Genomic DNA, 18242 nt, shown 5'->3' on the forward strand with positions numbered 1-18242 from the left:
TTAGTCTCTGATGATTGACATGTCACTCAACGTGTTAAGCTGCAATCTATTTTAATTACATGATTAGTTTTGCTGATACTGTTCAAATTTTTTTTAAAAAAATGTGTTATATTTATTCATTAATCTAATAATAATTTTCAAAATGAATCAATTTTAGTCTTATTTTTCACTTCTAAGCTGAAAGTGAACTGCAATGAACGAAATAAAATATGAATGTTTCAACTAACGGAATAAAATATGAATGTTTCAACTAACGGAATAAAATATGAATGTTTCAACTAACGAAATAAAATATGAATGTTTCAACTAACGAAATATCTAACTGTTGTCATTTTGAANAATTAAATCTGTTAAATTCTAAAAAATTCAGAAAAATAAAAAATTCTGAGCAGAAAAAGAAAATGAATAATAGCAAACCATGCAACACACAGTTTGCTTGCATTAAAAAAATTTACGAGTAATTTTTAAAATTTTCATAGGTTAATATTAGCATTGACCCAAGAAATATATCGATTTAAAGGATACGCATTACTATTTTCAAACTAATTTAAATATTCCATAATGTTATTCAGAAATACATAACGTAAAATGAAGATAATGATCATGGTTTAGATTAAATAAAAGAAAAAGATTGCCACTCTGCAAAATTAAATATTATAGAAAATTAAAGGATCTTAAAAGTAATTATAAACGATATGCATAGTGATGATAAGCACTAAATCAATATAAATTTAATAATAAAAAAGAAAGAAACTTAAACTGCATAATATTGTTTTCAATGTTTATTTTTTTTATTTCAAGATTCATATTATATTTTTTTATAATTAATTTTTTATTTTAATTTTAAACTGGAATAAAATTTGTCTAACAATCTTTATCAACAAGAAAGGCGAGGGCCATACAGTCATGTCTTTTAAATATAAATTGTAAAAAGATTAAAACATTCTGGAAACAAACACTGAATTGCAGGAGGATTCAAAAAAGATAGTTGAAAAGTGATCTACAAAACGAGTTCCATCCATCAAACTGTCATTCCCTTGGCTGACCCTCTCATCCAAAAGCTGACCACATAGAGCGTAAATAATTCCCTTAACAGTGAACGGAAAAAAAGGGGGGAGGCATTCCTTTTGTCTGACCCTTGCCGTTTCACGGACAACTCTGTTCAATATGCTCGACCTTCTAAGAGAAAAACTATTTTAAGTAAGCGCCACCAAGAGGGTTAATATTTTACATTCATTCACATGTCTCGACTATGGACTTCTATTTTATAACTGTCGTTGAACAGTCTACTTATATTCAACTTTGTAAACTTGTAATTTTGAACCCAATCCTGAACCAAGTATTAGGAGAAATTTGCCTTTCTGGAGGACTTTTCGATGAAACTGAACTGCATTTGTGTTACATTGAGTGGAAAACCTCCTACGGTTAGCATGGCAGTAAGGGGACTCTTACCCATTATCTGTCTACCACTGAGGATATTTTACATCAGCACTGTGGGTAACGTGAGATTGGTTTGGAATTCGTATTGATCAGTCATTGCTGGGATTCAAACCTTGGTCACAGCATTGTAAGGCTAACGCTCTATCCTGAGCCTTGGTTACTTTTTCTAAAAAATATATTTATTTTCTTTTACTCATTTTTCACTGAAAACAAAACAAATATAACAGCTAACTTCATATCTTTTCAGTACACCAATCTCTATTCATATCTTTACTTTTCACTTCATCAAGTTTTGTCCTATTTCTGTAAATTCCATTTATAATCTTATATTTTTATTGATTTGGCAGTGTGGTCAGTGCAAGTCTGGTGCGGAATTCCAATTAACCACCCAGTGCCGGGATTCGAGCTTTAACTATTGAAGTTTTCCCACTGAGAAGCATGTCGTTTCACTTCAATTTTCACATTTCAGGTGCATCAAAATATTATATAAGCATAATTTTTGGCAATTGTGAACTCCTCATTTGTTCAGCAAAAACAAACTAAGCACAAAAGAACCTTCCTATTCTTACATAAGAGAAAGTTCTAACCCACCTCTGACTTTTACTATAGTAATTGCAATTTTAATTACAGGATTAAATCTAATGTAACTTTGTATATAATAAAATGAATGTTTGTATTTATTTTATAAAAAATTTTTTTTCCAATTTTTATAAGTGTCACTTTTATTTCAAATGTTTCCAAATTTTATTTATTTTTCGTTTAAAAAAAAAATTAAAAATAAAGGGATTTTAAAAGTCACATTTCTCTTTTTTTTGTCTGCAGAAATAAACAACACTTCCACCCTTTATGTACTTACTTGAATGGAATAATTAAATTAAAAGTCTTAATGTACTTTTGAATTTATTAATCACTGATTAAAAATCACTATAAAATGAAGTTTTCAGTCTGAATCAATCAAATTTGTTATGGCGAGACTTCATTCATTTAAGTGTAGATAGACAATAATTGTTTCACTTGCTGATTGATTGCTTCTACATTAATTTAGTTTTAATATCATTTGCACAGTATTAACTATCTATAATGAGTAATATATCTAAGTCTAAAATATTTCTATGTTTTGTTTATTAGTAGTCAAGAAAGATGTACAAAAATGAGGTTTGTCATAGAAATTTTAAGAGATTATACAGTCAGAATAGGTGCCACTCTAAGAAAATGTCAAGACTGAACTTATATTTTGACTAATTAACACGATCCAACTTTATTTAGCAGAATTTTTCAGAAATTTATAGACAACTTTATACGAGAATTATAGCCAACTCGATTTTGGGTTTACAACTTTTAATGTTCAACTCTGTAGCCTTGTAATTTTGAAGCCAATCCAGAAGACAACAGAACTCTTGAATCAAGCATTGGGAAAAATTTGCTTTTGTGGAGGACTATAGTTTATAGCCATCTTTTTATACTCCTAAACAAAGAAAAAAGCTTCTAAAGGAATCTTTAATTTACGGCAATCATATCAATGATCTCTCTTTTAAGCATAAGAAATTTTCTCCCTAGCCCTCTATTGACTAAGGTTAGAATTTGAAAAACTTATTTGACAAAAAACTGTATAGAAAAATTTTTTTCTTTAAAAAATGAATTTTTCAATATTTTTCTTTAAACTTTTATCTTTTTTAAAAAAAAATACAAAGGAGGCAACATTAAAAGTTCCTTGATAAAATGCAGTCAGAAATTGAGTTGTTTTAAACACTTTTAAAAATTATCCACTAAACTAGAAAAATAAAAAATTGATTGCAAGCGCAAAGTCAATTTATAAAGACCTGCTGAAAAATAGTGAATACTAAGTTTTCGAGCTTATAGTAATTGAGAAAACAATGAACTTTCCTATTGACCAACTAGTCATAAGGAGTTCTGAAGGGAATTAAAATGTTTCACATCCCATGTGTGGCAACATGAAGAAAAAAATATTTGTTTTAATAATTACTTTGACACTTTCGCTAAATCAAACAACTCATTATTAATGTAAGAACTTTGTTTTGAAAGCACAAAGAACTTACACTTATTTATGAAGTGATTTATTAAGTAATGAAAAAAGGAACTGAATTAAATTTCAGTATCTGTAAACAATTCAGATAGGAAATTCTGATGTGTATCATAATTGCGCTTATGGAATAAGCAAACAGGACTTTATGCAGTGATTATAAGGGAGAGCAAAATTCTCTAAAATGGAGTCTTGCTTAAGAGGAAGGCATACTGCAGAAGAAAATTTTTGTTGCAAATTTTCTTTTTCCTTTATTACTAATTTAAACTGTAGAAAAAGTGAGTTCAGACAAACCTAGAGTAAGCCATAAAGTTTCAAATACTGAAAAGAAAATTTTAAAATATACACACGAAAATAAATTATGAGATAACTTAAGATTATGCAATGGAGAAGTTCTCTTCTATAATTTGTTTGCATTTAAATATTTTGAAGTATTTTTTTCAACACTCTAAACTTCATGACTTACTCTAGATTTGCCTGAATTCAATTTGCCTTACTTTTTCTTTATTTTAAAATATTTTGTGACAAAAAATTTCTTCTGTTGTATGGCGCCGGTAAGTTCTCGCTACTTTAAATCCCTAAACATTTTTTTTAAATATTTGCTTTGTTTTTTTAAAAAAAAAAAAAAAAAACTCGGTTGATTTTAATTCATTAAATAATTGACACTATGATTATCATAAAGAAATTTTAATAATATATGCATTTTCCAATATTTGTTTGGGTTTTTTCCCCCAGACAATTTATGATCAAGTTAATACATGTCTCCTTTAAGTAACTACCACTATTTTAATAAATAATTACTTTACATACACGTGATGAAAAAGAATCAGGAAAATAATAAAAAAATTATAAACATGTTAATTATGATCATAATTAAATTTTAGACATAACACGATCAATGAGTTTGATATAAAAAATGTAATTACATAAACATATTTCTTTATAGTAGGTTAAATATTGCTCATTCCTGTTTTTTCTACTTGTTCCAACACAGCTTGGAGATTCACATCAAACTGCTCACACCTGAAAATAAAAGCTTGTAAACATTAGACAATGTATTACACAAACAAAAAATAAACTAACATTAAAATTTGTACTGTATATTGTTTTAAACCAAATGCGTTATCTTTCCAATTGTTTCACAGTTTTGCTTTTTCAATATTCTGACACAATACTGACAAAATAGGCTGAATAATCATTGGCTGAAAGTGGATATAGTAAAATACATTGCAGAAACGTTTTGATATTAACTATAAATTATAGAATAACCTATTGATATGATCTGCTACCTTAAGTGTATTTGACAAAAATGTGGTTTACACATCCTTTTTGCTTTAGATAGAGGTATAAACATGTGAAATAATAAAAAAAAATTGTTTGAAAAGCAATTGAGAAGAATATTACGTCCAGCGTTAGCTGTAATATTTTTTTGAAAACTTTTGATGCTTGATATGATTAAATTAATAAAAATATTATATTTTCCATGCATTACTTAAAAATTGCTCCGAAAATTTTGGTTAATTTTATTGAATGCTTATTAAGCTAACAAAAAAATGTAGTTTCTTTTTATAATAATGTTATCTCCATGAATATTTAAGCAGGCTTAAAATTTTTTATTTAATTATTACATATTAAGAATGTAATTGATATATGTTAGAGAAGTTTATTGCTATAATTTCTGACATATTGCATTCAAAAACTTTTTTTTCATTTGTAATTTATTACTGGTCTCTCAAACCCTAAAAGCTTCAAACTTTATTGATAAGTATAATAAACTACAGTACAGAACCTGTTATCCGGAAATCAGAAAATCAAAAAACCGGAACGAAATTCGATAAATTTTCATGCTATTTTTTTTAAAAAAACATTTTTTTTTCCTCATAGGATTTTTCTTTCTTTTTTGAAAGATGTTCACCTTACCATCATTTTGGAAATAATCATTAGTGTATTACTTCATCGTTTTTTCTTCTTTTTAAGATTATTTCCAAATTTTTTTTTTTTTTTTTTTAAAGTTGGGTTTAACAATAAAAAAAACCGGCTCTTTGCAGCGATTCAGGAAACCGGAAAAATCAGTTATCCGGAATAGCGATCGTTCCGGATAATCGGTTCCCTACTGTATATCAAAAACTGAAAGTATTTCTTCAATAATTGTAAGGTAGTGAGTGTAATACTGTTCTAGGTACATAATTAAGGTACATAATTAATAGGTACACAATTAAAAAAAAAGGGGAAAAATAAAATGAGTAAAATCGTAAATATGAGGAATGCCTGTACAAACGTTTCTGTTCTCTGGATGTAAAGTATTTCTTTTAGCATAACTGAATGCTCCTAATTGGTATTTTTTTCATGAACTTTTACTTTAATGTTTAAATGTACATATTTTGACATAAAAGAAGACAAGTTCTTTAATTAATTATCTATTACTATTTCAGTTAGTAAATTCCTTTAAAAATATAGCATGTTTTTGCCAAAATTAGTTCAGTATTTATTAGTTATGAGCATACATGGCAATTCTTTGACTTTTGCCACTTGTAATGAAAGTAAAAAGTATGTGCTTTTACTTGATTTTTGTTACTTTTTTTGAAAAAAGTACAAGATTTATAACGAGAAATCGTTACTTTCTTCAGAAATTTTTTAAAAATTTTCCTATTAAAAAACTTTTTTTTTTTGAAATTTCTTTTCTTAATTAATAAATTTAATGTATAATATATTCTTTAACAGCTAACTTCTTTTTTCAAACATCTTTAAGGATTAAAATTTCTTAAAAGGGAGACGGCAGTTGGGGGGAGGTAACGTGAAGCCCCTTCACTGGCTGGAAAAGATAGCAATTTTGGTGTGGAAACTGAAAGAAGTCGCCCAGCCCAGTTTCCAGCTGCTGGAAGACTTATATTTAGATATGCTTGTCTAACTTCCATTTAATCAGCTGTGAAAATCTTGCAAAAACATTTTTGGAATCTGTTGAATAGATTTCATCCCTATCGTAAATTGGCGAGAAGAAACACACATCCTTTCACGCCTGTCAAGAGTTCTGTAAATTAAGAACTTAGATTGGTGATGTTTTAAAGATAGTTAAATGATGTGCAAACATTTTTTGCACAAAAATTATATTTTTGTTATTTAAGTTTTAAAATATAACATTACACTTTATTTAATTAAAATATAGATAGCATTAAAAAAATTCTAGATATTTCTCTGCTTTTGAATGAAAGTTACTTTTCCTCCTTTTTTGAATTTCACCATGTAAACATTTAGTTCATCATAAGGATAAATTAAAAAAAAAAAAAACTTCAGTACTTAATTTTTGATTAATTAAAAAATTAACAAATTAAAAAGCTGTCAATATTTAAAATTCCAAAATTATTTTTTGAAACTTTTATAAAAACGAAATACAATTTTTACTTTCATGATTTTAAGATGTTACCTATATATGAATAAATATTTTTTTTTAAATTTATGATGTTATCGAATTTGCTTAACAATATAATTTGTTACTACAAATTTCGCAAGTAAAAACAAAATTTCTAAAGTTTTAATAGATTTAAGATTAACATAATTTAGAACTCCTTTTAATATGCAAACATTGAATTTTTATTTCTTGGTTTCCAGATATTTTCAACACTAACAATTTCAATAGAATTTCGTAACATTTACATTTATAGTTCTGCATTTTAAAGTTTTATACATTAAAATAAGTATTTCTTACACTTTTAATGAAATTTGCAGTTACTTTGAATTTTCGATTTCCTCAAAATGTACTTTAAAATCGTTAAATTTTCATTTTGTACTTGTACCTTTTAAAATTAAAACATTTTACTCATTACTTTTTAAAAGTAATGTTATGTACGGTTATGAGCCAGAAACAAACCTTCCAGCACGGCAGCAGGCACTTCAAAAACCAATCTACTTAATTTGCATTATACTGGTTTTTATCTATCATATCTACAAAGTAACTGTGAAAGTATAGTAATAAATTTCATTTGAAGTAATTTTTAATAGGTACAATCATAAAAAATAAAACAACTTTTTAATTCTTTCATTTGGGACGAAAATATTATTTTATTAACCTATTATCATTTTTGCAAGTTCATCCTTTTTTATTAATACAGTCAAACCCCGCTATAGTGAACTCCCGGATATAGTGAACGAAATGTTCGGTCTCGTGTCTTGCTATACCCGTATAATGTTATTTTTTGTGGATATAGTGAACCAAAAAAGTGATGAAGTTGGATATAATGAACTTTCTTCTGTCTTTGACGGATTTTTTTCTTTATTTTCTTGCAATAATTTTGAAATTTCTACTTCAAAATAAATACATTTACCGATTTTTAAAACCATCTATAGTGGAGAAGGTAGCGATAAGCATTTTTTTCTTGTTTGCTTCTTTTATCTTACATTCCCATCCCTAAACAAATCAAATAGATATTTCCAACCAAGGCAGATGATGCACCTGTAAGGTGTCAGTGGGATCAATATGTATTTTCTGTCAGAGGGAATGATTAATTATTCAGTATTGGTCAAAGAGTTGGATACTAATACTAATACGCATAACGGATATAGTGAACCAAAATTTCGGTCCCTTGAAGGTTCACTATAGCGGGGTTTGACTGTAGTTTCAATCTGATTTTTTAACCGTACACAGCATTAAGCATCTGCTTATTTTAGTTTTGGGCAAACCTAAAGCATGATTTGCATAATAATTAAATTAAATTTCAACAACATAGAGTCTTTGTGTTATAATACTAAAGAATTTGAAAATTTGCTACTTATACAATGTTTTACCTGATGGGCATTTCTAAAGCATAGAATGGGTTCTTCAAGGCATAATCTGCATAAAGTTCATGTATCTTCTTAAGGAGACTTTCTATTCCACTTTGCTTAAAATCTGCTACAACCATAAATTTTGTACCTAAAAAAGTAGCGGTTGTAAATAGTATGCCAAATTTTCAAAATAGAATAACAAAATAGTATAACAAAAATATTAGAAGTAAAAAAAGAATTGCAAAATTTTCATTTATAGTAATCATGGATGGTTTGACAAGTTTCAACCACAGTGGAAAAATCCACTTCAGGAAGAAATAGCTTTTTTGTTAAAATTCATTTGCTAATCTTTACACATAAAAAATATTTTAGTAATTTTTTTCCTTGATTCCAAAAATTTTCAATTCAATCACAAGTTTGATCACCAAGCTTCAAGTTAATCAGGAAGCTATTTTGATCAATTAAAATTGATCAATTAGAATTGTTTTATGCTTACCTTTCAGTAAATCTTTTTAATCCATTTTCTAGTTTTATTAATTGCATATCCATCTTCTTAATGTATGTTGGACTCTGCATAACTATACCATTGCCAATATTTTCAACAAAAATAAGCACCTTTTAAGTACATTTTAAGCACTCAAAAAATATCATAATTAGGATATGTGCACTAATAAAATTGTTTTTCTTCCTATTGTTGGAAGTTCTTCATATATATGTTAACAAAATTCAAAATAATTTTCGAAGACTTTACATGATCATGATAAAATAACTACTTTCTGACAAAGAATTCTTTTCTTGATCATCTAAGCCTTTCTTTTCCTTTGCCTTTAGGAAAAAAAAATTGGAAATGTTTAATTGGTTCCCGTGATCAGCAAAAATTCAAGAGATTTTTTGGTTCACATTCAGAGGGCGGAAAATGAAGGCTGAAGTTGAGAATCTTTTGCAAAATGCAGCAGAGTTGCTCATGAGAATGCAAGAAACCTTCCCACAGAATACGCACACGCAGACGTGCGAGTATTTCATCTAACATGTAAAATGATTGGTGGTTTAAAAAACAAAAATCAAAAATAAGCACATTTAAGCACTTCTAAAAAAAGCTGCCCAACCTTACTCAGAAATGTAAGTAATCTACTCTAAATTGAAATTTACAAACTAATATATTTTATATGTATAAGAGATGTGAGAATTAAATAATCGAACTGTGCATGCCCCAGCTGTTAGTCTTGTATGGAGGAGTGGGAATAATAATAATAATAATAAAATAAAAAAACAGATCTGTACAGGTGGCACATTATTCCGTCTCTCTATCTAGTTTAGTTTGTTTTTTATCCTTGTACCGAAGGATTATTGTTAGCTTTTTAGACTGATATTACACTAATTTCAACAATTACGAATAATTAAAGATGTATGTTGAGTTTCAAAATGACATTTTTCTGGCATGTCACAAACAATATTTGCAATAATTATTCGCTTTAAAACTCTCTATACATTTTCTCTGTCTAATTTTTTTTACATCTAAATGCATAAAATCATTTCTGGAATCTGTGCACAAGGACTAATTTTAAAACACAAAAATGTGTCACTTTCAATAACCTAAGTAGCTGTGGCTAGTGTTTAATTATTTTGTTTTCAAGTTTGATTTTTAAGCCATTTTGTTATAGTATGCCTTCCCAATAAGAACAGAGAAGAAAGTTTCCGATAAAAATCCATTTAAAGAGATTTTATAAAGCAAGTAGGTTCTTGTGTTGTAATTTTCTGCTTTCTTAAAACCATGATTCAGTCCGGGCTCATGTAGAAAACTAACAACACAAAGTAAAAGAGTTAGGCCCAAGAGTAGAAGAAAATACAAGTAAAAAGTTCTAAAATTACAAACCTCATTTTAACTTAAATGCTAGAAAAATGACAAAAAAGTAGAAATATTTAATTTTGTTTTTGGTGTTTAAACTTTCCACAAATGGTTACTTGAAAAAAAAGGAACAGGAAAAAAAAGAATAATAATAAAAAAAAAAAAAATAGAATTAAGAGGATTAAACCACGAACAGTTTTGAAATTAAAATAAGAACATTTGAATACTTTTAACTAGCTGTTGCTGCAATCAACATTTTAAAAACCATAATTTAAACAACTCATTTATTTGTTAAAAAGACAAGAATAATTTATAATTTTTATTTCTCTCCTTTTATGTCTACCAACAGTTTTAAAGTAGGAAAAATCAGTATCAGGGAGTTATGAGGGAAGTTAAATCTTATACTCAGGACAGAATATTTACATTTTAAGTGGGATGATGGTGCCCACTGATAAGCCACTCCTTTCAAGTGGCTTAGAAAAGAAAGGAAGACATTTTTGACTATGACAGGTCTGAAATACAGTGGAAGATATTATCCTTAAACTTCTATGGAAAAAGAGGATACCAATTTTGGTTCAATGACTCTCTTCAAAATTGCTATAACTTCACAAAGATCTTATATTTAAATACGAGTGATTATTATTTTATTTAAAAATAATTTTCATAGTCACTTATTCATTATGCATGTTTTATGTGCTGTGATCATGGATCTGCTAATAATTCTAAATTTTTCTGTCATTTTCCTAGTGTTTAAAATTTAGTAAATTTTTATTTTAAACAGGGTGCATAGCCAGATTTTTCAACAAAAATTAAGCACCTTTTAAGTACTTTTTTAACACTAAAAAATATTTTTAATTACTTTCCAAAAAAAAAAAAAAAACATATTTAGGAACTGTGCAGTAATAAAAATTATTTTCTTCCATCTTTTAAATATATAACATAAAATCAATAAGAATCAAAAACATTTTCACAAACTTAACATAATCATGATAAAATAACTAGTACCTGATAAATATTGCAGAGAAAATTGCGAAAATCATGCATTTTTTTGTAATTTAGAATGGCAATCGACACGGCAAGAAAAAAAATCTCTTTTTTAAAAGATAGAAAATTAAGCATTTTTTACAAACCCCCAATATAAAAAAGCACCTTTAAGGGCCTTTAAAAAACGTAAATCAAAAATAAGAACCTATAAGTACTTTTTAAAAATGCTACTCACCCAGTTAAATATTTTCTTGTGTAAATGCTTGTAAAATACACGGTTCTCTATAAGATATTAATTAGAGTTACTAAATAAATATTTAAAATAAATAAATAAAACTATTCTGAAAATGTTAAACTGAAAAAAAAAATTTCTCCTTAAAATAACATAATTTTTGGGAATTACTCATACATTAAATTTTCCAAAAAGCTGCTGCGAACACCACAGATGATTCCAAACATAACAACATGCCATTTCTTCTTTACTTTATTACCATCCACTTCCCATCTGATTGAAATATGTTAATGGTTTCCTAGCTGCAGTAAAATTCTAATATGGCACCCCAGTCCCTTGTTCACGCACTATGAAAGGATAGTGTTTCAAAATAATCAAAAAGACAAAAAGGCTTGCACCAAAGGTATGAAGAATATTAGGGAAAACTGACGAGTAAACAACAACGGGCAATGGCAAGTGAGAAGCCTATTTCAAAATATTTTAATATTGTATTAATCCCATTATTAATGCTTTAAATCTGACTCACTCACAACCCTGTACTTTAGAATATTATGTTATGGTAATGATATCGATATTACCTGTAATAGTTTGATAACAATACAGCTTGAATGTATCAGCCTCCAAAACTTCAATTCCAGAGCAATGGGGTTCAGGAGATAATTGGGAAGCAATTGCAAATAACCTGAAAAAGAAAAAAATTAAATTGTAGTTCAAATACTTTTTGGTCCCGCAGTGGACTGATCGTAAAGACACGGTTCCCAATAGAATACCAAATTCAAGCATCACAAACTGCAGTCAGTAAGCGGTTGAGTGACCACTTGGATCAACCCTGTGTAGGGAGTAAGGGTGCATGGTATCGGTTCTCGTTAAAACTGTTCTACCGTAAAGTTGCTTGACTTTGTCAGGCTACCAAAGCAAGGGAGCTATCCCTTCAGCAGAAGATCAAAATTGCAATGGTATGTCTTTGGATCATCCTTAGGGATGTTTCCCAGACCGCCGCCAATAGCCCATTGTACTGCTCTAGTGCAACGTAAATATATTACCTACCTACTACATACTTTTTAAAAGATTGAATGATAGCTATAATGAAAAAAATTTTACATTAAAAAAAAAAACCCATACGAGAATAACAGGGCATTTTTTTTCTTCTCAATTCTTACTTTTTTTATTACCTGTCTCAATTCTTTAACACTGTGCCTCAATATATATACATAAATTATAAAAAGGTAGACTGGAATTACAAAGTAAAAAGACTAAAAAAGGCTTGCTGCCAAGTGGAATAATGTTCCTTTTTCAATTCAATTAAGAAACTTATTCCCCGGTGGAATAAATGCCTGGGTGGAAAGAAATTTGTTAAATTTCATATTTTCTTAATTATAAATCTCCTGCAATGCTATATTATTAAATTAATTAGCAATAATCTCCCTGGGTTTTGATCTTATGATAAATTATAAATATTTACAATGCAAAAATGATTTTATTTAAATCATTACAATATAGTTTCTTTTTTTAAATCCTTTGTTTAAAAAGTATCAGTTTTATAGAATTATCATATCACAATACGAAGATAAGTATGTTTCTGTAGTCCCTACGATATAGGTATTAGTTCAAATTATGCATTATTATTTTTTTTAATTAAAAGTTCAGACTTGAGTTCATGCATTTTATGTTTTGCAATCTAAATCTATCCCTTCATTTAACTTTTTCTGGGTGGGTAATTTAATTAGATATAAATTTAAGTATTAAATTTTGCCTAAACCTTTTTGAACATTTTCAATTTTTTTTCTTTTTGCTAAAGGAATTTTTTAAGAAGAAAAAATTCATTAGCTTATACCCTGCATGCTTATACATTGTATATAAATACTTCAGATTTAATAATAAATGAATACTTACGAATGAAATGTGCTGGCTAATACAATTTTCTCATTAGTTCCCAATTTAGGCCTACCAAATTTGATACTTATAGGATAGTTTTCTTCTGATTTCAAAACTTCCATAACATCACGATTATCAGTGAGTTTACGACCAGAAAGTGGAATGCCATTGACAGACAAAATTATATGGCCAACTATAATTGAAAAAAGAAAAGTAATTACCTTCTTCATGTTATTACTTTTGTTAGTCACATTTATTTTTGTTCAAATAAGCTGAGGCATAGGCAAGATATTATTTTGGAGGAAGTCTATAAATTTTCAGGCACTAAAATGCAGTAGAGAGCAACATGTTAACCATTATGAAAGATAAGAAAAAAGAGCCTCAATGCTTGCCAATATATATACTAGATTCATTCATCGTATTTGAGTTAACTTGTTGTAATTTTCCTTTTTAAATTGTTGGTTTTAAATTTTTTCTTAGGTGAAAATGATAAAAATGAGAGATTATAGAGGGTAACAATGATAGTGCTTTCATGAATCCTGAACTCAATTGAGTAAATTGTTATTGCTCTAACTAGAACTGTGAAGTTGGTTTGACTAAGACTTATATTTTATAAAAGCTTTTACCAAATCCTCAGAAACTATTAACACTATTACAAAATAAACATTAATTTTAAATAATATATTTCAGTACAGTAGTTGAAAAAAATAAAGAATAAAAATATATTTGTTCAAAACATTGAAATTGTGCTTATAACAAGATTCTCTCTCCTATATAAAATTAAGATCAGTTTATTATAATTATTACACAGGAACTTCTATAGTTTAAAGCATCATTAAAAACTCTTCAAGATATAGAAAATTCAATTAACCGGAAACTGTAGAAAATGTTTTTTTTCTTCTTTCAAACACTTATGTCTATACAGTGTTTCCATCATAGAAAAAAAATGGGTGAGAATTTTTCACCCTTTCTCAAAAACAGGGTGAGATTTCAGAAAGTTAAGTGAGATTTCTAAAAACTAAAAAAACACAAATGGACTTGAAAAAAAATCATTTCTTCTATTTTTCTCATTCTTCTATTTTTTAAAGCATTGAGCATTTTTGCTGCATCATCATAGAAGATTTTTCCTTTACTAGGTATTTGTCCATCTTACATTAGTGCATAAAAAATTTGAACGTCTTACATGAAAAAACCTTACCCGCGGTAAACACGTGGTTGCCGAGAACCGTGGTTCGGAGGGGTTGTGTTCTGTTGTTCGAAAAAGTTCTGAACAATACTGGTTACTGGTAAATAGGGAGGTTAGATAATGGGGCAAATGTTGAAAATAATGAAAGATCCAGGAAGAAAAGTGAAACGGATTTTATTCTAAATGGCGTAATTCGAAGCTTTTTCCAAAATGCGAGAAATTCGCGAATTTTGAAATTGATTTATAGAATGCGCGAATTTCTCACCGTAATAATTTTTTAATGCGAGAAAAGAAAAAAATATGCGAGATTCTCGAGCTGTAGTGAAAACACTGCTATAAAATATAAGTTTCAATGATGGGTGGAAAAAAGTCAAGCTTGATACGTTGCAAAGTTTGAGTCACTTTAAGACGGGCTGAACAATTGTCAATACATAATAAAAAATTCTTTTTAAATGCTAAAATTTGCACCAAGTTTTCATAACAATTCTTTAAAAATTCACCAAAAAATTAAGGGCTCCCACTCAATTTCAGAAAGAAAAAAAAATTCTCTGACTTTTCCAGGTATTTCAATGGAAATTAAAACCATATTTTATCATACCATGCAATTTTGCATCAAAAAACATTGATTTTTTCTTTATTTGAAATATCAAATATTACATTTTGTGACCAAAAACATATTAGAATGATAATGGAAACATAGAAAAGTTTCACTAAATAGAATTTTATAAAATAATAGCAATAGATGTTAGAATTATTCATCTTGAATCTCGATAGCTGATTACTGTTATTGACAATTCTGAGACTGGCTACATTCCAGGTCTTTTGTAAAAATTGTAACTTTCCCTGCTTTTTAGAGTTAAAATTTTCTGACTCGTAGGAGTCCAGTAAACTTTCATGTTAGAGGCAAATCATGTGTTCTTATTAAGTACTCAGAAATAAAAATTTAAATTATTTCTGAAAAAACTTTCATCAAAAAACTGATAAACCCCAAGTTTTTGTTTTAAAAAAAAAAACCTAAGTATGCTGGAATTTTTCAAAAAAATTGCTGTTTTGTTAAAACCCTCTTTATTACAAAACTGTTTACTTTTTAGTACAATTAGGAATTTGAAAAAATGATACTGCTTTTTATGAGCTTATAGCTATTATGAAATATTAAATTTTTAATTCAAGTTTTTTAGAAATAGTTTCTGTTATAGATAAAATTTTTTCTGTTACTTTTCTTAGGACTTAACTTTGCTACTTTAACCATGTGCGCTACCAGTAGAACTGAATGACCTTAAAACTGTCCCCCTCCCCTAAAAAAAGCAAGATCTCTTCTATGTGCAGTATCCTTCTTGTCCATGCCCTATTGTTTTCTTATAGAATGATTTTCTTTCCTCATGGGGTACCATTCTAAGCAAAAGAAAGAATTTACAATAACAGAACCAAAATATTAATGAAAGAAGGACATGATTTCTTCCCCATCCCTTCTTGTNTGTCCGTCTATTCCCCTAAAAAAAGCAAGATCTCTTCCATGTGCAGTATCCTTCTTGTTTTCTTATACAAAGATTTTCTTTCCTCGTGGGGTACCATTTATAGCAGAAGAAAGAATTTACAATAACAGAACCAAAATATTAATGAAAGAAGGACATGATTTCTTCCCCATCCCTTCTTGTCTCTCTAAAATGCTCTTCCCTTGATATATGGTTTTATTCCAGGTGGTAAAAGAACTACTTTTTGTTTCCAATACTTTTGGAAGACTGAAAAATTGTTCCTATCAATTATAGGGATACTGAAAATTAAGGACTTTTAAAAACCTTATACCAATATTAAGTACTTTTAAGGGCCCTTATTTACGCAAATAAAAATTAAGCAGTTTTTAAAGATTGCGAGAACTCTGTAAGAGGAGCAGTGAATACTTGAGTAACTAGAAAAGATCTTTTAGTTTTTAACTGATAATCTAAATTATGGTTTTCTGCCAAATAATGGTTTTAATATTCTAAACTTTATCTTCAAACATTTTTTTTACAAGTTTACAAGGCATATTACCACCATACCCACAAACTTCTAGGAGAGATAGGGCACATCATAAGGATTAACAATTGCATAGAAAGCCATGACTGAAATTGTCACCGTGCGCTCGCTGCTAGGGGCACTTTCGAATTATAAACTGTTTATACAAGTATATTTGAAAAGGTAGTTTCATTAATCTAAATTTTATGTTTTCTTATAAATATTACAGTAATTGGCTTTAAATCAATTTAGTATTAAATTTTCATACTAATTTAAAGATGTAACGAGCGTGTTAAACTCTTGATTGAAAATGTTATCACTCGCTGCTAGGAGCACTTCCCTATTAAGAATTGTGTTTACCAGTGTCTCTGAATAGGTACTTTTATTTACCTAAATAATTTTATGTTTTCTAATAATTATTGTTAAAAAAAGGGGGGACTAGTTCCTTACTGTCACAGTTACAATTGCCAGGGTAATAGAGATTTTAAACTTGTAAATTTAAAAAAAGAAAAAAACAGATGTTTGCCCAGATGTGGCTACCAGTTATACCTTTCAAGTCGGTCCTTTTCTACGATGTTTTTTTTTTTTTAGTTTCTCGCAGGCCGCTGCTCAGAAATTGCTAAGACCTTGGCTATTATTCTGCCACATATCACGATACAGAAATCTCCCCAAAAATGGAATTTAATTAATTCTGCATCAGATTTCTAATACTAATTTAGAGATTTGGTGAGCTTGTCAAATTAAACAGCACGAACAGACATCCACTTTAATTAGGGACATTAATTTTTAAAGGTCTACATAAGAAAAATTATTAAAGTATCAAACTAATTTCCAAACCTTTGATATTATCCATTTGTCCAAAAGTGACAGTCAAACGATTGTTTACAAATTCTAGGACTAAGTCAAGAGGAAAGCTAAAAGTTTTCTCGTATTCAATAGTAATAGGGTTATGATCATATTGATATATCATTCCACCCGCTTTGCTAATTATATAAACACTTATAGCAGCCATACTTTTAAATAAATTTTTTGCTTAAATTTTAATCAACATAAAAGAATTCAAACTGTGCATTAACTCCTTAAGTACATATCACGTCACAGTTAATGAAACAATTAAAATGCTCAATATGCGTAAAGAACATTAAAATTACTGATTTGCAATCCTTATAAGATGAGACATTTTGTTTTAATGATTTTCGCACTTAAAATCTTATTTAAAAAAGTAACTTGGAAAGTCGGAAAAGATTTAAAAATTAGAAATTAAATTCAACTCTGACTTGATAAAATTACTATTTCTAAAGCTTTCTATTTATGACATTAAATGGCTTACAGCTCATGTGTCAAAGAAAATGTACTTAAATGAAAAGTTATGGAAAGTGTTTTCTACACTAGGAAGCGCTGCAAACTCTTGACTGCATATACTTCCAGGTTACACTTTTTAATGTGTTTTGGAGCCATTTGGCTCACAATGTGTTCACAGAGCCTGACTAAGGCAGGAGCAGTTTCCCCATGCACCCACATCAGAGGGATTTTATTTTACGTTTTCTTCTTTAATGAACTTTTTTAAGATCCGTGTAAAATCCGTCACTTTTATGTTTACTGCTTCATGAGTCTATAGTAAAAACACCACGTGTATTTCGTAAATCCATGGCTTTCTACGGAGCGGAATTGAGATCAGAAATCATCTAATTTATTTCTTTTATTGAAAACAAAATTATCCGTTTGAAAACATCGCCTATCAGAATAACATGTAGTAAGCAGCTGCAAACTTTTTAACCGGAACTAGACTAGGTGCCGAGCTCGAGATTGTTAACCATTAAAAAACTCATTAAAACTCAAAAACCATTAAAAAAACTCAACATTGTTAAATATGTAATTTTAAATGAAA

The 18242-nt window shown here is 28.5% G+C and overlaps 1 protein-coding gene across 1 annotated transcript; it reads right to left on the reverse strand.

Moving 5' to 3' along the window:
- Positions 1 to 4152: 4152 nt before the first annotated feature.
- Positions 4153 to 17768, reverse strand: LOC107438798 (trafficking protein particle complex subunit 4-like protein Trs23). The gene is made up of 5 exons (XM_043046267.2): positions 17192 to 17768; positions 13195 to 13369; positions 11880 to 11983; positions 8261 to 8387; positions 4153 to 4504 (listed from the first exon to the last, which is right to left on the reverse strand). The coding sequence occupies exons 1-5, from the start codon at positions 17364 to 17366 to the stop codon at positions 4432 to 4434; spliced, it is 654 nt and encodes a 217-aa protein (XP_042902201.1). The 5' UTR covers positions 17367 to 17768; the 3' UTR covers positions 4153 to 4431.
- Between the last annotated feature and the right edge of the window lie 474 nt (positions 17769 to 18242).

The sequence above is a fragment of the Parasteatoda tepidariorum genome, chromosome 2 (assembly GCF_043381705.1).
Source record: "Parasteatoda tepidariorum isolate YZ-2023 chromosome 2, CAS_Ptep_4.0, whole genome shotgun sequence".
In the NCBI taxonomy this organism is placed as follows: Eukaryota; Metazoa; Arthropoda; class Arachnida; order Araneae; family Theridiidae; genus Parasteatoda; species Parasteatoda tepidariorum.